Source organism: Elephas maximus, chromosome 10 (genome assembly GCF_024166365.1).
Source record: "Elephas maximus indicus isolate mEleMax1 chromosome 10, mEleMax1 primary haplotype, whole genome shotgun sequence".
In the NCBI taxonomy this organism is placed as follows: Eukaryota; Metazoa; Chordata; class Mammalia; order Proboscidea; family Elephantidae; genus Elephas; species Elephas maximus.
In genome coordinates this window covers 117,967,713-117,988,248 of record NC_064828.1, presented here as the reverse complement: position 1 = coordinate 117,988,248, position 20,536 = coordinate 117,967,713, and the positions used below count along the sequence as shown (strand labels likewise).

The 20,536-nt window shown below is 57.9% G+C and overlaps 3 protein-coding genes across 13 annotated transcripts in view; 1 reads left to right on the top strand and 2 right to left on the bottom strand.

Annotated features, from left to right (window-relative positions):
• ZFYVE21 (zinc finger FYVE-type containing 21) overlaps window positions 1-5,555 on the bottom strand; it is a 21,576-nt gene extending 16,021 nt beyond the window's left edge. For 2 of the 3 annotated variants that reach the window (XM_049898591.1, XM_049898589.1), the window contains exon 1: window positions 5,375-5,555. In XM_049898591.1, coding sequence (XP_049754548.1) covers window positions 5,375-5,512 — 138 coding nt within the window. In that variant the 5' untranslated portion in view covers window positions 5,513-5,555. The remainder of the gene's footprint in view (window positions 1-5,374) is intronic. The other variant, XM_049898590.1, reaches the window with a different exon arrangement.
• Window positions 4,705-20,536, top strand: XRCC3 (X-ray repair cross complementing 3). Of its 5 annotated transcripts, XM_049898587.1 has the most exons (10): window positions 4,705-4,797; window positions 5,826-5,922; window positions 9,923-10,040; window positions 10,441-10,509; window positions 13,468-13,605; window positions 14,758-14,970; window positions 17,135-17,289; window positions 19,891-20,103; window positions 20,209-20,252; window positions 20,329-20,536. In XM_049898587.1, the coding sequence occupies exons 4-10, from the start codon at window positions 10,455-10,457 to the stop codon at window positions 20,534-20,536; spliced, it is 1,026 nt and encodes a 341-aa protein (XP_049754544.1). In that variant the 5' UTR covers window positions 4,705-4,797; window positions 5,826-5,922; window positions 9,923-10,040; window positions 10,441-10,454. The 5 variants fall into 5 exon arrangements, with proteins under 5 accessions (XP_049754544.1, XP_049754540.1, XP_049754542.1 ...); XM_049898583.1 differs by having other exon boundaries at window positions 19,891-20,252; XM_049898585.1 differs by lacking the exons at window positions 4,705-4,797; window positions 5,826-5,922 and adding an exon at window positions 5,997-9,609 and having other exon boundaries at window positions 19,891-20,252.
• KLC1 (kinesin light chain 1) overlaps window positions 18,107-20,536 on the bottom strand; it is an 88,189-nt gene continuing 85,759 nt past the window's right edge. For all 5 annotated transcript variants that reach the window (XM_049898569.1, XM_049898572.1, XM_049898576.1 and 2 more), the window contains 2 exons: window positions 19,069-19,126; window positions 18,107-18,450 (listed from right to left, as the gene is read on the bottom strand). In XM_049898569.1, the coding sequence (XP_049754526.1) occupies window positions 19,070-19,126 (57 nt within the window). In that variant the 3' untranslated portion in view covers window positions 18,107-18,450; window position 19,069. The remainder of the gene's footprint in view (window positions 18,451-19,068; window positions 19,127-20,536) is intronic.

Here is a 20,536-nt window from a genome sequence, read left to right as displayed (position 1 = left end):
AACTAGGTGGTGCCCGGCCACAATCGATGACTGCCCTGACAGGGAGCTCAGCAGAGGACCCCTGAGGGAGCAGGAGAGCAGTGGGATGCAGACCCCAAATTCTCATAAGAAGACCAAACTTAATGGTCTGACTGAGACTGGAGGAATCCCGGCGGCCATGCTCTCCAGACCTTCTGTTGACACAGGACAGGAACCATCCCTGAAGACAACTCATCAGACATGAAAGGGACTGGTCAGCGGGTGGGAGAGAGACGCTGATGAAGAGTGAGCTAATTACATCAGGTGTACACTTGAGATTGTGTTGGCAACTCTTGTCTGGAGGGGGGATGGGAGGATAGAGAGAGAGGGAAGCCGGCAAAATTGTCAAGAAAGGAGAGACTGAAAGGGCTGACTCAAGACGGGGAGAGTAAGTGGGAGTAGGGAGTGAGATGTATGTAAACTTATATGTGACAGACTGATTGGATTTGTAAACGTTCACTTGAAGCTTAATAAAAGTTATTATAAAAAAAAAAAAAAAAAAAAAACCCAGTTTGAGGAGAATCCAGAGAGCAGACACACAGGCCGTGAGGTGTGACTGGCGTGCCCGACTGGTTAGCGGATGTCAAGCTGGCTCCTTTCACAGGACTGCTGCGTGTGAGCACCTCCAGGAGACGAAACTCATCGGCACCTCTCTGGGCTAGAGTCACCTGCTTCCCTGACAGTTGTCACCACCTTCAGGGCTGGGAAGTGGCTCACAGATGTGAACCCTGCCGACCACTACAGGTGATCAGATAACAGGGAAGGGCCTGCGAGAATGCCTTATTCCGTAGGACACCAAGCCATGCTGTCAAGTCGATCCTGACTCACAGCGACCCTGTATGACACAGGAGAACTGCCCCACAGGATGCCCAAGGCTGTAATCTCTAAGGGAGCCAACTGCCACATCTTTCTCCCATGGAGCGGCTCGTGGGTTCCAACTGCTAAGCTTTCAGTTAGTAGCCGAGCACTTAACCACTGACCCACCATGGTTCCTTACAGGATACTCACTAATCCTTTTTTTTCTTCTTTCTTTTTCTTTTTTGCCATTTCAAAGTTTTCCACAAATTTTCTTGACATCAGAAAACAAACTCATACAGCCAAAGAAATTCTGGAAAAACTCCCTGGGATGGGCAGTGTCCAGGTAAAGACGTGCTGGCACCTCCAGCGCCCGTGGGTGCTGCCAGCTCTGTGCCCTCATGATGTTGGACTTCACCCCTTGCCCTGCGCCCTGTGATCCTTCTTGGAAAAGGCGAAGGTCAGCAATTCCCTTCCCCTGCCCCCACCACATGTCCTAGGAACCGGCTGATGGCACAGAAGCCCCTTCCTAGGGCTTAGACAAGACGCATGGACGTCTGTGGTTTACCTGTGACAAGGCCACTGAGAAACGCCCAGTCTCAGCCCCACCGATCCACAGGGACAAAATACCCGCTAACCTGGCTTGGTCAAACTTCAGCTCAGCTTCTGTCCTTCCCTCAGGCCCCTGAACTCCGAGCCACCCCCAGGGTAAGACGTGTCTGAACAAGTCCCTCCACCTTTTCATCCTGTTTCTCTCCTACGCTTGCTCACTCTCCCTTTTCTGCCTGACCCTGAGGCACTGGCAGATCTCACCCTTGAACCAGAGACCCTACAGGACAGAGTAGAAGCCCCACAGGGTTTCCAAGGAGTGGCTGGTAGATTCAAACCGCCCACCTTTTGGTTAGCAGGCGAGCTCTTAACCACTGCGCCACCAGGGCTCGTGCTTAGCAAACCAAAAAAAACAAACCTGTTGCTGTTGAGTCAATTCCGACTCAGCAACCCTGTAAGTCAGAGTAGAACTGCCCCATAGGGTTTCCAAGCAGCCACTGGTTGATTCCAACTGCCAACCTTTTGGTTACCAGCCGAGTTTTTTACCACTATGCCACCAGGGCTTAGAGTGTCTACTTACTGCACAGCAGCCACTGTCCCCTCCCCGCCCCCCCCCCCCCCCCGCCCCACAAGAATCCTTTTCAATAAAATATCTCCTCACCTGTCTGGATCTGTGGAACTCTACAGAGCGTTCAAGCGTCCAGAGACAGCAAGAACTGCCATAGTCACCGGTTACACTTCGTGCCATGGGTGGGTGGGAAGAAAAATGCCAAAGCTGCCTGGGTTTTAGGACAAAACCCAAGATTTGGCTTCAGGCCCAGGTGGCCCACACCCACTGCTGGCAACCAGGTGCTCTGGTCACAGAGCTGGAGAAGCCTGAGACCACACGCGGCAGCCCGTGCACACCCCCAGCACCTGTCCTCACACTCGTAAGGCCACACGCAGCAGCCCGTGCACGCCCCAAGCACCCGTGTTCACACTCGTGAGATCACACGCAGCAGCTAGTGCACACCCCAAGCACCCGTGTTCATACTCGTAAGACCACAGGCAGCAGCCCATGCACGCCCCAAGCACCCGTGTTCACATTCGTGAGACCACACGCAGCAGCCCGTGCACGCCCCAAGCACCTGTGTTCATACCCGTGAGCAGGTCTCACACATGCCCAATGGCACAGTCCCAGGGAGGCAGGGCCTCTTGAGAGAGTGATTCCCAGTTATCCTTGTGCTTGAATGCCTTTGAGGAGCTGAGTGCTATGGACGAGCCCCCAGAGGTGCACTTGTGTGCACCCTGCATGCACACCCCCAAAATGTTCGACACTGTAAGGGTTGTCCTCTGTGGGCCAAGCTGAGTACTCAGCAAGTGATGAATGGACTGGACTCTGACTGCTGAAAACACCACCAGAGCGAGACACGGAGGAGCCTGGTGCCAGACAAGGCCATAATGTAATCCACGTGCACCGTGGGTGGGGGGATGACAGAGAAGGCTGAGGGAAGGTGTCCAGCTGCCATGTTCTACCCAAGCTCTCCTCTGCCCATTCCAAACTACCAAAAATAAACACATCTCTCCAAGCTTGATTCACTTCTCCACCCCCAGTTACCTTCCTTAACACCAAATAAGCACAGAGCAGTTATGGATTACACCGTGCCCAATCAAAGGTATGCTGAAGTCCTCACCCCTGTGTGACTTTGTTCGGAAACAGGGTCTTTGCAGATGTTATCAGTTAACATGAGGTCACACTGGAGCAGGGTGGGCCCTAATCCCATCTGGAAAAAAAAAACAAACCAAACCAAGCCCATTGCCGTCGTATAGTGACCCTACAGGACAGAGTAGAACTGCCCCACAAGGTTTCCAAGGAGTGGCTGGTGGATTCAAACTGCCAACCTTCTGGTTAGCAGCAGAGCTCTTAACCATTGTGCCACCAGGACTCCAAATCTCATCTGAGTGATATCTTACAAAAAAGAAGAAACAGGCTGAACTAAGAACCGAGTTAGAACCACCAAGAGGCCGTGAAGTGTAGGGTTAGTGGTGCTGCGGAGGAAAACTGTCAATCCATGGATTCTCAAGGACACGCGCATGGCACATAGCCAGGTAATGAGTGCATCGGTGGTATTCAAATATCGTGAGGTAACGATTAGAAAAAAATGCCTAAAAAAGGCTCCTCCGGAGGTAATAGGGAAACGCGGGTTTTGTGTCTCACTTCTCTGCAGACAAGCAGACCGTGGTCCGCGTGGAGGACATAAACTTTCTTCCACTGCCAAGGTGGAGGAAACCAGCCAGCCTCCGTTCGCACTTTCACTTCAACGTGCTCAGGACAAATGTGTGCTTTCCTGACTTCTGTGAACTGGCTGCAACAGCTGCCTGGTTCCCTGGCTGACTGACTAAATGAAACCTCTTCCACCACTTGCTCGTTTTGTATCTGTACAGCAGTCATGACGCTGTATGGATTTTAAATTATCTTCCAGCAGCACTGACCCAGGAGGCACCGTGAAAGACGAGTACATTCTGTGACAGCACGAAAATCAGCACCAAGAGTAAAAATGCCAGCAAGACTCCACTGTGGCCTTGGTGCCTCAGGGCACAGGAGCACTCTTCAGGCTCTTCCCACTTCATGGAGGGTGGTCCCAACACAGGGCTGCAGGGGACCCGCCCTACTCGGCTCACACCCCACCCAGCTTAAGCCCCGTCCAGGCCTCCCCTGCCTCTGTCTCCTCACTAAGACCAGCAATGGTTTGAGTTCTCCCTCCACTGCCCAGGGGCTCTCCCTGGAAGAGGAAAGCACCTGGGAGAAGGCCTGTCACTGACAGCCTTTTCAAACACACCTGTGCGTGATGTTTTTTAGATGTGACATTTGATTAGCTCTGAAATAAAATGATGAATACCACGGGGTGCCGGTCTTCTCGGGAAGAGGCAGGGCTCTCCGTGGAGAAGCACCGTTTGTGGGATGCAGACTCCTCTACCCTTCAAGGGCCTTCCCAGGGCGCGCTCCCTCCTGCAAAGGGTGACAGCACAGGGCCCCCACCACTCCCCGACCCCTCAGGCCTCTGCCCTGGTGGGGCAGCCCCACCCTAGGGCCGCTGTGCCCTCACTGTCCAGCGGGCACACTCCTGCTCACACCCTCAGGCTCCGCCCTCCCGGGGGACGCGCAATGGAGCCCACACCAACGGGCCTGACCCCGCCACCCGCCCGGGGCCGTGTCTCATGCTCCAGAGGCCCAGCCCAGACTGTAGAGTCACACACGACCTCACAGCAGCCGGCGGGCTGGGCCAGGGAAGGAAGGGGAGGGGGCAGCCCATGGGGGAGGGGCAAAACAGAATGTGGGGGTGTCTGTGGGGGAGAACTTGGGGGACTGGAAGCTCGGGGAAGTTGGGCACAACTGGGGCACTGCAGACTCCCAGGGCTCCTCCGGAGGACCGCGGGACAGGAGGGGACCTGCGGGTGAGGGTGCCAGGGCAGCGCGGGCGGAGCCTCTCGGGGGCAGGGGCGGCCAGAGCGAGTCGGGGGAGCTCGGGGAGCAAAGGAGGAGGGCGGCCGGGGGAGCGGGCGCGCCCGGCCACGGGGGAGGAGTCACGGGGAGTGGGACCGGGATGAGGCGGCCTCTCCAAGACAGGCGACCCGAGGGGCGCTGGCGGGGTCGAGGCGGTCCCACCGGGGCGCACAGGCGCCCCAACGCACCCGAATGTGGAAGGCCGCCCGGGGGGCCCCGAGGGGGGCGCAGGGAGACCCCGAGGCCGAGAGGCGGGTCCAGGGGGTGCACGGGAGGCGCATGGGGCCCCCGAGGGGCGGTTCTGGGGGACGCACGGGAGGGTGCACGGTGACCCCGAAGGGCGGTTCTGGGGGGCTCACAGGGACCCCTAGGGGTGGGTCCGGGGGCGCACGGGGAGCGCATGGGGCCCCTAGGGGTGGATCCGGGGGGGTACGCGGAGCGCACAGGGACACCGAGGGGTGGCTTCGGGGAGCGCACGGGGGGCGCATGGGGACCCCGAGGGGCGCGCGGGTCGGGGCGCGGCCGTACCTCCTTGTCCGGGACCCACTGCGGCTCCTCCAGGCCGAAGGGGCTGCCGTAGGCGCGGTGTTCCGGCACCATGCGCAGGCCGCTCGGGGAGCGCACCAGCTTCTTGGCATCGCGGCGCGCGGCCACCTCCGAGGACATGACGCCGCCACCCGCTCGGCCGCTTTGGCCCCTCACCCGCCAGGGTCGCCCGCGCCCCGCCCGCGCCCCGCCCGCGCCCGCAGACAGCGCCGACGCCCAATCGCGGAGCGCAGCCCGGAGCGTGCACCAATCGGGGCCAGGGATCCGCCCCACCACCTCCCTGACCAATCCGCGAGAAGCCACCTCTGCGGACAGCCACCAATCGGCGGGGAGGGCCGGCCGGGGAACGCTCCGCCCCTCTCGGAGAGGTTAGGACTTCGGGTTGGTCAGCTCACCAGTGACGTATGAAATGCTTCGTCTCTTATTGGTGCAGGCGGTGCGGGCGCCCGGCGCTCATTGGGAGAGGCAGCTGCGGAGGGCGGAGCGGCGGTGGGCGGGACGACGCGAAGAGCAGCGCGGAGCGCGAGGAGGTGAGCGCGGCGGAATGGCGGGCGCGGGCCGGGGCCGGAGGGGAGGCTGAGGTGCGGGGCGCGGGGCGCGGGGGCCCGGCTCCGTGTCTGCCGCCCCGACCGCACGGCCCGCCCGCTGGACCCGAGGCCCGGCGCTCACTGACGGGCGGGACGTTGAGGGGCGGGCTCAGCCGGGCCCTGGGCGCCAAGGGGCGCGCAGCCGTGGAGAAGCCCGAGTGGTGGCCGCCAGGCGGGGAGGAGACGGCGGAGGGGCCCGGGGGCCCGGAGGCTCAGAGCCCGTTCTGGGCAGGGGGCGGGAAGGAAACCAAGTCCTGAGACGCCTCCGCGGGGGTGGGACGCCCCTCCCCGCAGGCCAGCCCCTGGGGCAGCAGAGCCGCAGGACTCGGAGACCAGCAGCCCCCGGGGCTTGGCGCCCCGGCGGGAGGCCGCTGACACCCACCAGGTGCTGTCAAGCCGCCGGAAGCCTCGGCCCCCACGCACCGGCTGTGTGACCTAAGCTCACGCTCGGTGCTTCCTTCCCTCTTAGCAGAAGGGGCATCATAGCGTCCTGCTGAGGTGTGAATGAGTTCATGGACCTCAGGTGCCTAGAACAGGTTCTCGAACACACTACAGGTTTAACAGGTGTTTGCGCTTGATGCTTTATCATTGTCTTTGGTGGTTTTGGGGAGAGGTTGGTGGAGCTGCATGACCCTGCTGGGAAATCCACGTAGTGATGGTAGCCTCAGAATCTAACTTGAGGGAGAGAGTGTGAATCCAGGGCAGCCCGAGGCTGATTCCCGTGAGCTGGAGGTCGACACACCTCCAGTCTCCAGCCCTCTGTACCACGGCACCCCCTCCTGGGCTCAACAGCCCGTTGCAATAGCTGCACAGAACTTAGAGACCGCTGTTGTTAGGTGCTGTCAGGTCCGTTCTGACTTGCAGCGACCCTGTGTACAGCAGAAGGAAACACTGCCCGGTCCTGCGCCATCCTCACAGTTGTTGTTACGCTTGAACCCACTGCTGCAGCCACTGTGTCAATCTGTCTTTTTGAGGGTCTTCCTCTTTTTCGCTGACCATCTACGTTACCAAGCGCGTCCTTCTCCAGGGACTGATCCCTCCTAATAACATGTCCAAAGTATGTGAGACGTAGTCTTGCCATCCTTGCCCCTAAGGAGCATTCTGGTTGTACTTCTTGCAAGACAGATTTGTTCATTCTTTTGGCAGTCCGTTGTATATTCAGTATTCTTCACCAGCATCACAATTCAAAGGCATCAATTCTTCTTGGCTCTTCCTTATTCATTGTCCAGCTTTCATATGCATATGATGTGATTGAAAATACCCTGGCTTGGGTCAGGTGCAGCTTAGTCTTCAAGGTGACATCAACACTTTAAAGATGTCCTTTGCAGCAGATTTACCCAATGCAGGGCGTCTTTTGATTTCTTGACTGCTGCATCTATGGATGTTGATTATGGATCCAAGTAAAATGAAATCCTTGACAAACTTTAATATTTTCTCCATTTATCATGATGTTCCTTATTGCTGCAGTTGTGAGAATTTTTGTTTTCTTTATGTTGAGGTGTAATCCATGATGAAGGCTGTGGTCTTTGATCTTCATTAGTAAGCACTTCAAGTCCTTTTCACTTTTAGCAAGCAAGGTTGTATGATTTGCATAACGCAGGTTGTTAATGAGTCTTTCTTCAATTTTGTTGCCCCATTTTTTTTCATATAGCCCAGTTTTTCGGGTTATTTGCTCAGCATACAAATTGAATAGATATGGTGAAAGGACACAGCCCTGATGCACACCTTTCCTGACTTTAAACCATGTGGTATCCCTTTTTCTGTTTGAACGACTGCCTCTTGATCCATGTACAGATTTCTCATGAGCACAGTTAACACATGACAATGCATTTAAGTGTTATTTATAGTTAAATGGTTTATTAAGGAAATAAGGGTATAATTTGGGGTCAAGAAGCATATAGGCAAAATCTCCCTTCTTTACGGCAGGACAACTCTCTGTTCCTCCCGGCCTCCTCAGGACAGGCTCCTCATGGGAGGCGGGAGGACAGGGACACCAGTGTCTGGGGTGCTCACACAGTGTGACATGTTGCAGTCACCCTGGGCTTCCTGGGCCTCCTGCCTGCTTCCTTGAATCAGAGTTGGTTTCCATTTCCTGTGCTGGCCGCCCTCTGCCAGCCCCAACCCATTCTCGGCCACATGTGGCCCACATGGAGCTGCTTGGTCACCCCAGAGCTGAGTCTGCCTTGCTGCCCAGGAGCCCTCCGTAAGCCCAGGGGAGAGAGGGGTGCACTCTGCATTCAGTCCTCCAGAGTTAGGAACCCCAGTACCTGTATTCTGCTGGGTCCTGCTCCCCTGAGCCCCCCAGCGCTGCCCTGCTGCCATATGCCCTGTGGTCCTCTGCCGCCCAAGCTCACCCCCAGGCCCTCTCCCCTTGTCGGGGCTTCCATGATCCCACATGCTGGAAATGATGGCTGCTTGAAGCTAGCAAGCCACGTTACCATTCCTTTGACAAGTTGATGCTTCTGGAGGCGACACTTGTCCTGCTGGGGGCATCTTTCTGTCCCCCCTTCTTGGGAAACCACCAGCTGGCTCAGAAACTGACAGGCTGTGGGCCCAGGACCCAGGTGACCAAGCGGGAGGTGAAGCCTCAAAGGCCAGCGTTCCCCACAGCAGTGCAGCACAGCACAGGCATGTGGTTAGAGGAAAGCTGTCTGCCCAGGAGGCCCCCTCTGCAATCTCCTGACCCTGAGGGGCCCTTTCCCCAACTGTCCGGCCCAGCTTTGGACCTGGAGCATGCCAGGCCGGGCCTGGGCCTCTGGGTGCTCCCAGGGGCTGGGCCTCTGTGACCTGATCCTGCTTTTGGCTCCTCTCTTGAGCAGAGTGGAGGATGTGAGGGTGCCATCCGAGTAGTAGCCTGGTTGTTGGCGTGTCAGAAACAATGTAACATTGTCCAAGCTTATCTTCTGAGTATTGCAAGGAAAAGTCTCCTCAAGCCCACAGTTCCAGAATGTACCTTTGAGCCAGGGTCGCGGAACTCTGCAAGTTACTGACGGAACAGCCTTGCTTCGGGACCTTGACCTGAGTCTGGCTGCAGCTGCTGCTGGCCTCAGTGTTCCTGCACACACCCTCTGTCCTTGGCCCCGAGGTTTGGGAGGTGGTGAGGGGAATGCAGAATGGCTCCTTGAAAGGACTTGTCCGGCCCAGGCTGGGGGCCGGGCAGCTATGGGCAGAGGGGGTGTCCAGCTTTGCCGTCTTGAGTGACATGGCCTCTTGTGCTTCCCGCCACACTGAGGGTTCAGGCCACGGAAGGGCTGCTGCTCCCCTTCCAGGGGGTCCACCCACATGCTAGCCCCCCCCCAAGTGGAGGACCTGAGGGGCTTGGAGGCACAGCCCCTGGGGCCTCGCTAGGCCCAGCCTGAGGCAGCTTTGACTGAGAGTCACTAAGTGTCTTAGTCACCTAGTGCCGCTGTAACAGAAATACCACAAGTGGATGGCTCTGACTAAGAAAGTTTATTTTCTGACAGTTTATGAGCAAAGTCCAAATTAAGGGTGTCAGCTCCAGGGGAAGGCGTTCTCTGTCGGCTCTGGAGGAACGTCCTTGTCCTCAAGTTTGCCGGTCGAGGAGCTTCTGAGGTGCAGGGACCCCCTGTCCAAAGGATGCGCTCTGCTCCTGGTGCTGCTTTCTTGGTGGTATGAGGTCCCCCACTCTCTGCTTGCTTTCCTTTCATCTCTTGAGAGATAAAAGGTGGTACGGGCCACACCCCAGGGAAACTCCTTTCGCCTTGGTCAGGGAGGTGACCTGAGTAAGGGTGGTGTTACAATCCCACCCTAATCCTCTCAACATAAAATTACAATAGAAAAAGGAGGCCAGCCACACAATACTGGGAATCATGGTCTAACCAAGTTGACATATATTTTGGGGGGACACAATTCAATCCATGACACTAAGGGTTCCTTCCCCAAATGTCCTGCAAAGTCAAAACCCCCTCCCCACTCTCTCCAGGACCCCAGGGGGACATTTAGGGAGAAGTAAACTGAACGACTCAGAAGATACTGCAGTCAAGAGTCCAAAACGCGTGGATCACAGATCGGATAAAGCGCCCCACGCACACCCAGAAGAGGTGAGTCTGGGGCTGCTGCTGCCCTGGTGAGAACATGATTACTTCTGGCACTTTCTACGGAGGGCAAAGTGTTACAGCCATCTGGCACTGTTCTCCTTTGGGGTGTGAGGGGTGTTTTTCGAATGCATAAATGTGTGGATTGCGTCCAGGTTTCTAAGTGACCACAGGATGCTTAAACGGGGACGCTCTGGCAGCACCGTGGCCGACTCGGGGCGAGCGGCATTCTTGGTTTGCTCTTCAAACCTCTGGGTGAAGAGAGATTTGTCATGCCTCGATGGGCTCACGTCAGTGCCACGAGCCACCATGACTTCTTGACACGCACAGCCGCCCACAAGGGGCCCGAGGCGGGGCGAGCCATGTCTGCGTTCCCCCTGTCCTAGGAGATTGTTCTGCTCCACAGACAGCCACTGAGAAATGGATGTGGATCAGCTGGACCTGAACCCAAGAATTGTTGCAGCAGTTAAGAAGGGTATGTATGTGTACATGACACGCGTGTGCTGGGTAAAGCGTGTGTATCTTACACATATACACTGTGTATCGGGCAAGTCCAGTGGAACCCTGGTGTCCACGCAGCCTCCTTCCCTTTGCTGACTTTCCTAAAAGACATTTGACTCAGGCATCTGCATTGGTGCTGCCTTTTTTCTTTAACTGAAAGGGCTTTTTCAAAAATATATAAACATATATGTTTATGTGTAAAAAATCGGTTGCCATCAAGTTGCTTCCAATTCACGGCAACCTCACGTGTGTCAGAGTACACCTGTGCTCTGTAGGGTTTACAATGCCTGATTTTTCAGAACTAGATCGTCAGACCTTTCCTCCGTGGCTCCTCTGGGTGGACCTCAAACCTCCACCTTTTCAGATAACAGCCGAGCACTTCACCGTTTGCGCCACCCAGAGACTCCATATTTATGTGCCTTGTGTGCCGTTGAATTGATTTCAACACATATAGCGACCCTATAGAACAGACAGTAGAACTGACCCATAGAGTTTCCTAGGCAGTAATCATCATGAGAGTCAATCGCCAGGCACATACGTATAGAGATACGTAAGCGTAAATACAATATAAATATTAAAATGTAAAAATATTTGTGTATTTTTATCAAGGTGATACATGCATGTCATCTAAAGACTGAAACAAAATTGCTTCCTACTTTTGAGGGTTTTTAGCAGGCTTTCTTTTTCTGTATTCACATCTGGGTTCCTGTTGTATGTTTGATTTACTGGTGCTATCGGTTATACACGTACTACGTCGGGCAAATCTGCTGCAAAAGACCTCTCTATAGTGTTAAAAAGCAAAGATGTCATTTCAAGGACTAAGGTGTGCCTGACCCAAGCCATGGCATTTTCACTCGCCTCACGCATGCGAAAGCTGGACAATGAATGAGGAAGACCTGAGAAGAATTGACGCCTTTGAATTGCGGTGTTGGCAAAAAATATTGAATGTACCACAGACTGCTGAATAAATCTGTCTTGGAAGAAGTGCAGCCAGAACACTCCTTAGAAGGGAGGATGGCGTACGCTGCCTGGGTTTTTGCCAGCCATGACTGAACCCTTTCAAACCCGTTCAGCACCCTAGTTTGAAGAAGACTTCAGGGGATATTTCTGGCTTAAGGTTTAAAGATTATCTCCTGGCAGTCGTTTCAGGGGTTCGTCCAACCTTCATGGCTCCAGAATGTCAGGAGTCTATGAGAATTTGAAATTCTCTTCTGCATTTTCCCCCTCTTGATCAGGATTCTTCTATGGAATCTTTGACCAAAATGTTCAGGAATGGCAGCCGGGCGCCACCCAGTTCTGGGCTCATGGCCAAGGAGGCGGCTGTTCGTGGAGGTGATCTTGCATCTTTTTAAAGAGCGTATCAGTAGTTTTGTTTTTTCCTTACATTTATCTGACGATTGTCTTTTAACTAAAGCATTTAGTGGGTATGTGCTCATGGAATTACTTGTGATGTGGGTTTAAATATCCCATATTGTGCTGAGCTGCTTATCCTGTGTCTGTGTTCTTGTTTTCCTTTTTTTGGATTGGTTGAGCGTATTTTTAGTGTATTTTTTCTTTCTACTAGTTTAGAAGTAATGTACTTATCCAAGCCTAGAATTAATTTATTTACCCTCCTCCCAAAAATACAAATCCTCAGAGGCTTTATTCCCCCCATTGTCTAATCATTTCATCCTTCCCACCCGGGTACTGCCAGCTGCCGCTGCTGTCCGCTTTGATGCCAGCCTGTGGTTTTCTCTTTACGCCTGCATGAGCTTCCTAGGGCTGCAGTAATGCACCAGCACAAAGTGGGCGGCTCCCAGCAACAGGAATTGATACCCTCGCTGCTCTGGAGGCCAGAAGCGCGAGTTCAGGGTGCCAGCAGGGCCTGCCCCTCCGCCCCCCCAGCATCTCCGTGGAGAACCCTTTCTTGTCTCTGGTTTCTGGTGGCCCCGGGCTCATCTTCGCACGGCTTTTTATAAAGACCCATTTAGATGGGATTAGGACCCCCTGTCCAGTGTGAGGAGACCCTGGTGGTGTAATGGTTGAGTGTTACAGCTGCTAAACAAAAGGTCAGCAGTTTAAATCCACCAGGCGCTCCTTGGGAACTCTATGGGGCAGTTGTACTTTGTCATATAGGGTCGCTATGAGTTGGAATCAACTCAACGGCAATGGGTTTTTTTTTTTTTTTTGAATCCATCGTGACCTCATGTTAACCTGATAACATCTGCGAAGACCCTGTTTCCACACAGGGTCACACTCTCAGGTATAGGGGTTAGGACTTCAACATTTCTTTTGGGAAGTTACCATTCACCGCATAATGTCTCCAAGGGTAGTCTTGCTGGTGTTTGTAAGTTAGTGTTTGTTTGCATTTCTGGACTTTGTCTCCCAGCCCCCACCTACAGCAGCCCAGCCCCTCGGCCCTGGGCTGGCCCTCTAACTGTGTCTGGGGTGCAGGCCTGCGGGTGGAGCACCCCCATTTGTATTTGCCCAGCAGCACCCCTGCAGGCCCTCTTTCTGGCCGGCTGTGTCCAGCAGGCCTGCAGGTAGTTGGGCGCTGTCATCATGGGTAGGTGCCAGCCTGGCCTCTGGCCTCCACAGCTGCCGACAAGGTTGCAGGTGTCCCAGGTGAGCCAGCCTGCCCCCCACTCAGCGCGTCTTGTAGCCAGGTTTCAAAGGTGCTGCCGGTCATACTTGACCCGGCCCCTCCTGCAGGTGGGATGGGGAAGGGGCATCACTGCTTATGGAGTGCTGAGCCTCAGTGAAGGGTGAAGACAAATTGGGGACAGACAGTGATGATGCTCAATGAGCGTGATGTGTTACTGAGTCATGCACGTAGAAACGTTGACAGGCCCAATGTTTGTAGCTAAGAAAGCAACCCCCCCACCCCGCCCCATCGTTGCTGTGTGCCTCTGCTGAGTGGCTGGCCTCCCATGTCGCTTTTTTCTGCTTTCAGCCAAGCTACAGTCGGCAAGGGAAGTCCTGCGTCTGTCTGGACCAGACCTGCAACGGCTGACTGGGCTCTCTGGCATCGACGCCCGGCGTGTGCTGCAGGCAGCCTCCCTGGGGCTCCGGGGAAGTGGTGTCTTCACAGGTAGGCTTGGCCGCTTGGCCAGGGCCCAGCGCTCCTGTGGGTGCTGTCCTCTGCACCCTCTCCACCATCATGGGGTATGTGTGCCGGCCCCCATCCCCCCACCTTCCCCACCATCACGGGGCTCCTGTGGGTGCCCCCCAGGCCCTGCACGTAACAGAACGGGGGGTGAGAATCTGCCAGGCCCCACCACCATGGGCAGAAACCCCGGTTCCTCTCTGGGCCTTGGCCTGCAGTGGAGGGGAAGGGGCTGGCTGTCTGGCCCCGCTGTAGGTGCTCGCCATCCATAGGACCCTTGGACTACTAGAGTCACGCTCAGATGCCTGTGGCTCACCCACTGGGCAGAGCAGTGCTGGGGGCAGCCCGAGGAGGTGTCCACGTGGAGTGAGGCTCATTCTCCCCGCCCAGGGTGGCTCACCGAGGACTCTGCCAGCCTCACCTGTGACCTCACAGCCCCACGGTGTGGTGGCTGAACAAGAGGAGGCTCTGTCCTCTCAGTCCTTCTAGAACAGTCTGCCAGACTGCTAAGTAGCAGAGGTGCATGCGTCTGGATACGTGTGCATGCACGTGTGTCCATGTGGGCCTGCATCCATATACCATGACCCCACTTATTCAAGTCCAGGGGAGCCCTGGTGCTGCACCCTGGCCCATGGAAGCAGCACTGACAGGGTGGCTGTGGGTCTGAGGCACCCAGGCTGCCGATCACACAGGGCTCGTGGGTTCTCCAGGGTGGACGGCAGGGCTCTTGCTGCGTGTCTGTCTTCTAAGTCACTAGGTTGCACGTCAGGGTTGCAATGTCCCTTAAAGCCCGCTCAACCGCGCCCACGACGGGGGCAGCAGAGGGTGAGACTGTCAGAGTGCCACCCCCCGGCCCCGCTCTACACCTCACCTAGGCCACCCAGCCACCCGCCGTCTGGGGATCCCCAGGGCCTCTTCCCAGCAGCCCCTCCTGGCACTGGGGAGCCTCATTTCTCAGAAGAGCATCCAGTTGTACAGTGTGTGAGGGTTTCTGGGGAGTCCTCCAGTCGTGCGGGTCCAGGTGGGCTATCTCTGTGCACATGGCCGTGCTTCCCTGGGGCATCTCCCCCACATCCCCTCACCAGCCTGGCTCACGGCAGGGTCCAGTGGCACCTGACGCCCCGCTGTCCCCCGCAGCACTCCAGCTGTACCAGCAGAGGGCGTGGTTTCCTGTGCAGCACCAGCGCCTGAGCCTGGGCTGCCCTGTGCTGGACCGCCTGCTCCGCGGCGGCCTGCCCCTCGATGGCATCACCGAGCTGGCCGGATGCAGCTCTGCTGGCAAGACCCAGTTGGCCCTACAGCTCTGCCTGGCCGTGCAGCTCCCACAGCAGCATGGTGGCCTGGAGGCCGGTGAGTGCCTGCTCCTTCCTCCTCAGGGGGTGAGGGTAGGCGGTCCTGACCCGGTGGCTTTCAGGGGTCCCAGCACACCTGCCCTGTCCTTGGGATTCTTCCCATGAGGGTTGAGGTAGTGGCTAATACTAGGGGGCCGTATTCAACGATCCCCATCTTTCTCCTTCCCCTGCATTTGGGGAGGAGGCCAGGCACAGAGCCAGGGCCTTTCAGAAGCCGGGGCTGGTGAGGTCTGTCTTCAGGACACTGACCTCCCACTGACCAGGTCTCTCCCTGTCCAGGGAGCCAGTGGAGGCTGTCACCACAGCACAAAGGGGCAGACATCCACTCAGGCGGGCACATGGGGTTGACCCGTGGGATTGCAGCATGTACACAAGCTGAGTTGTACATGTGTGCACCCACACACGTACCTAGACACATACACAGGTACCCACACATGCACACAGGTACCCACACTCGCACCTACACATGCACACAGGTACCCACGCTCGCACCTACACGCACACACAGGTACCCACGCTCGCACCTACACATATGCACACACAGGTACCACACACCTACACGAAGGCACACGGGTACCCATGCACACACCTGTGCACACATGCGTGCACACCCCTACACACACACAGAAGCACCCACGCACACACATGACCCACACATGCTTGCGTGCCCAGTGCATCCACACAGGCACCTACCCGCAGTCACACGTGCTCACACACACGCAGCTCCAACACTCACCTACAAACCATTCAGTCCACAGAGCCAGAAACTTTCGACAAAAGATGGTTAACTTTCTTCTCTGGGGAAGGGGGCTCGGGTGAGCCTGAGGCTGTGAACACCTGCAGCGTGTTTCCTGGGGTGTCTGGCCCGCCTCCTGCGGGGCCCTGTGGTCTCCCAGGATTGATAGCATGAGGAGGCTTCCTTCACCACAGGGAGGTTTCCAGGCGGCTGGGCCTCTCGAGTGTTAAAATTCAAGGTGCCCCTACAATGTGGAGGGTCGACCAGCGAGCCTGGTGCTCGGCTGTTCCATGGTTTTTGCCAACTTCAGTGGTTGTGACATGCGATTCCCGTCGCCTCACTAGCTAAAGTTCACCTCCAGCCCCCAGCCCAAGTTGCTTCCCAGACGGGGGCCCCACGGAGCAGAGCCCCGGACCCAGTCAGGCCTCCCCCTCACCAGGCTTGGCACTGCTTCCTGCGTTTATCACCAACTCCAGCCAGCCACAGGGAGCTGGTGGCCCCAAAACCAGCCCCAGGCGCCCTGGGGAGCCCCGGGTTTGGGACCCCAACTGTGTGCCCCCTGAAGCTGCATGTCCTCCATGCTGGTCCTCTGCACCCCGCTGACCCCTGCATCTGGCATGTGCCGTGTATACTGGCGATGGCTCTAGGGAAGAGGTGGGGCTCCTGACAAAAAGTGGGGGAGGACCCCGGGGTCTGCTCACACAGACAGGCACTTGGCATTGCAGTCCCCCCACACCTGGCCCAGCCTTCCCGGTGGTGCCCAGCACCCCCACTGGCCAGTCCTTGGTGGGGGCAGCTCTAACCCAGCCTCGTCTGACTGGGTGGATGGGGACGCAGCCTTGTAAATAGGGTTGTCAGCTGACCCAACACGGAGTGGCTGTGAGGAGCCAGGGAGGCAGCCTGCACCCCCTGCAACAGCTCAGCCAAGCACCTGCCGTCCACCTTTTCCAGGGGACCAGGCCGCCCGAGCCACCCCTGCCACCCTTGGCCCCTTGCTGCCGTTCCACCCAAGCCTCAGGGACACAGTGCTGCCTGACAGATGGCCGATGGGACAGAGGGCACTGGAGGGGACACATGGGGCCAGGCCTCATGCAGACGTTGGTTTGATCCCAGATCCTCCAGGCCAGCCCTCTGGCCAGCAGGGACACAGCAGTGCTGACCAGCAGGTTTGAGGACCAAGGGGCCTCCTGATGGGTCAGCCACGTCTGGAGGGCCAGCCAGGAAAGGAGCCGGCCCCACAGGAACATGGCTGTCAGGGCAGCTCTTACCCCCCAGGACAACGTGCCAGATGGGGCTAGACAGGGGAACCCTTTGGAGCATGGGAGCGTGAGAACTGGGGGCCCCAGATGAAGTGCAGGACAGTGAGGGGCAGAACGAGACACCTGATCAGGGGTGTCTGCGCGGGTCAGCAAGTCCGTCCCCCCAGGGGCTGTCTACATCTGCACGGAGGACGTCTTCCCAGACAGGCGGCTGCAGCAGCTAATCACACACCAGCCACGGCTGCGGCCCGGCGTCCCGGGGGAGCTGCTGAGCAAGGTCAGGTTTGGGGACCAGATCTTCATCGAGCACGCGGCTGATGTGGTGAGTGTCCCCTGCGAGTCTGCCCACCACGCGGGGCTGCCCAGGTCACCAGCACCAACGTGACGTCTGCAAAGTGACATCAGCGCCAGTCTGACGTTCCCGTGAAACTGGGTGCCCCACGTGTGACTTGGCAGCCTGTCCCCAGGGGCAGTGGGGACAGAGGTGCTGGGGGGGGCAGTAGGGGGCAGAGGCGCAGAGGCATTGGGAGGGGCAGCAGGGTCCCCTGGGCACCAGGGCCTAAGACATGCTTCCCCACACCCAGATGAGCCTCTTGCCCCACAGAAAGGCCAGGGCTGCGCAAGCTCCCTGCCCCCACCTTTCATCCCCACCCAGACCCCGCCGTGGTGGAGGCCCCAGAAAGGACACCATGTCCAGGGAGGTGGCTGCGCTCTGGGCTCCTGTCCTGGGGGAGTGGCCTCACTGGGTGTTCTGGCTGTCTCAGGTGGAGCCTTGTTGGGGCACAGGGGCTCCTCACTGGTGGGAGGCTGCCCTGGTCCGGCCACGCAGACCCCCTCCTGCCAAGGCCCCCAGCCCACTGCCCTCCTCCATCTGTGAGGGCCACCTGGTCTGTGGAGTACAACGCTGGGCCAATGGAGCTGGAAACAGCTGGTTTTCCTATGGACAGACGGGGTGGCAGGGAGGGTGTCTGGCTGCGCATGAGCTGGTCAGACTTTCAGATTAGAGTGATGGCTGTTTGATAAAGAAAAGAGAAAATGGAGAATTTAGAAGGAAAAACGGGAAGTTTGAGGGCAAAACAGTACGGTGAGTCCGGCACCCTGTCCCCAGCGCCTGGGCACACCATTTGAGAATTGTCACAAGAATTTCACACGAAGGCTAGGGCATAGAAACTTTTAATTTTTAAAAAAATGTACAGTAAAATACAGTATCACACAACGCAGCGCAGGTGGAGCATGGGCACAGGCCACCTCGGACCCTGACCCAGTGCCCGTCTTCGCCCCTCATCTGAGGGTCCTGGAGAGGGCTGGCCCGAGGCGTCCAGCTGATCAGCGACAAGCTCGCGGCAGTGGACGCAGGAGAGGCCCTCAACACTGTAGCCCCTGCTCTCGGCCTCCCAGCCTCAGCGGTGGCTGCGCCCCGGCGGTCACAGGCCCGACTCCTAGTTATGCATACACAGTGCCATCCTGGGCCAGGACAGGGTTACTGGAAGAGAGGACAAGTGGTCAGGCCAGTGGTGGGTTTGACTTTGCTCTGTTCTCTGCCAGGAGAGGTATGGGAGTGGCTAACGCTGGTGTGAGCTCCCTGGAGCCGAGGGCTGGGCATGCAGGTCCAGGGGAGGCCGCTCTCCCTTAGTGCCCCCACGTCTGTAACGGGCTAACCCCGCCGTGGCCGAGACAGTGACGCGGGGTAATGGCCCAGTTTTCCTGCAGCAGAAAGCCTAGGGTGCCCACTGTCCTGCGACCTGACTCCTGATCAGCACAGGGTCTCTGAGCTTGGCCCCCGGGGTCCTCTACAGGAAGCACCCCTCACCAGGATTGCTCTGGACCCCCACCTGCGGCCAGCGGGCACAGTCACCCCCACCCTGCAGCCAGTGGGCATGTTCACCCGCACCCTGTGGTTGTAGGCACAGTTTCTCCCACCCTGTGGCCAGCGGGTGCTGTAACCTCCCACCCTGTGGTCATGGGCACGGTCACACCCACCCTGCGGTCATGGGCATGGTCACCGCCTGCCTCATCTCCCAGTGTGCCCACTGTGTCGGATACAGGTATGGCCAGGGCAAGCTCAGGTGAACTCGGGTGCCCTGCCTGGTGAGGTACTCACGTTAAAGCCAGCGTCTTCCAGGCCGCTGCTGCCGCTGTCGTTTTCCCCTGGAGACACCCTGGGGGTGAAGCAGAGAACGGCCCTCTCAGGAGCTGAACCAGACACTGAGCAGCCAAAACTCAGGAAGTGCCGTCCGCTGCTGGGAACCTGCCTGTCCTGCGAATGGGGGAGGGCCTTGGCCCCAGGGGACCGTGGGGTCCATCCCCAGGCAGGAGCCTGGGGTCCCTGGCCCAGGGCCTCTCACCGAGCACGTGGTTCTGCCAAGTTTTGCTCTTTAGAGAGTGGCCTGCCTGCCCCTAATGGCCCTGGCAGGAGGCTATAGCTCAGCAGCCCAGGTGGCCCCAGGGTATGCCGCCTGTCCACCCGCAGTGCCTCCACCCCTCGGCAGTTTGCTTCTCAAGATGCTCAGAGACCAGGAGGTAGTGCCGCTCCCACCCTGCTTGGTCTGACCGGGCGGGGCTCCAGACTTCATGTAGTGGGAAGCCTTAAAGGAAGATGGCTGGCAGAGCCCCCAGGGCTGCAGTGAGCCAGGCCTCGGCAGCCTGCGGACTCTAGGCCAGCTGTGCGGGCAGCTGTAGGAGGGGCCAGGCTCACAGAGAGTCCAGGCTGCGGTCAGTGATGTGGCCACGTCCACACTTGGGTGGGTGGGTGGGTGGCACAAGGAAGCAGTGGCTCTGAGCACAGAGAGGGGGGCTGCTGGGAAGGAGCTGGAGCTCACATGATTGAGGCCTTTCCCTAAGGTAGGTGCAGGGTCCCCGTGGACCAGAGGCTGCTGGCCACTTGGTGGAGTGCTGCAGCCTCACCTGGGCCCCCAACTTCCAGGACACTCTGCTGGAATGTGTGAGCCGACGGGTGCCCATCCTGCTGGCACGTGGCATGGCCCGCCTGGTGGTGCTAGACTCGGTGGCCGCCCCATTCCGATGTGAATTCGACAGCCAAGCCTTGACCGCCAGGGCCCGCCACCTCCAGACGCTGGGGGCTGCGCTTCGCCACCTGAGCTGCTCCTTTCAGAGCCCCGTGCTCTGCATCAACCAGGTGCACCCCCACCCTTCGCCACTGGGGTCCCCGGCCGGGCAGGGCTGGGGGCGGCACGTCCTCGGCCATGGCCTCAGTGGCTCAGGTGCCTGGCTTATCTTCCAGGTCACAGAGGTGGCAGAGGAGCAGAGGCCTGCTGGGCCACAGGGGTGAGTCCTGACACTAGGGGCCCGGTGGGGGGCCCTGGGTTCTCTGTGAGTGACCGTAGCCTGCTTTCTGACTCAGCTTCTCGGACGAGCGGGTCTCACCAGCCCTGGGGACGGCCTGGTCCAACCAGCTACTGATGAGGCTCACAGCTGAGCGTGCTCGCGGCAAGGAGGAGCCAGCCCGCACCCTGCGGGTGGTCTTTGCACCCCACCTGCCGCCCACCTCGTGCTTGTACACCATCGGCGCAGAGGGTGTGCAGGGAATGCCAGGGACCGAGTCCTGCTGA

Coding starts and splice junctions, on each gene's coding strand:
- XRCC3 (XM_049898583.1), top strand. CDS start 10,455: ATGGATGTGGATCAGCTGGACCTGAACCCAAGAATTGTTGCAGCAGTT. Junction 10,510..13,467: donor TGTTGCAGCAGTTAAGAAGG/GTATGTATGTGT, acceptor TTCTGCTTTCAG/CCAAGCTACAGTCGGCAAGG. Junction 17,290..19,890: donor TCGAGCACGCGGCTGATGTG/GTGAGTGTCCCC, acceptor CCCAACTTCCAG/GACACTCTGCTGGAATGTGT.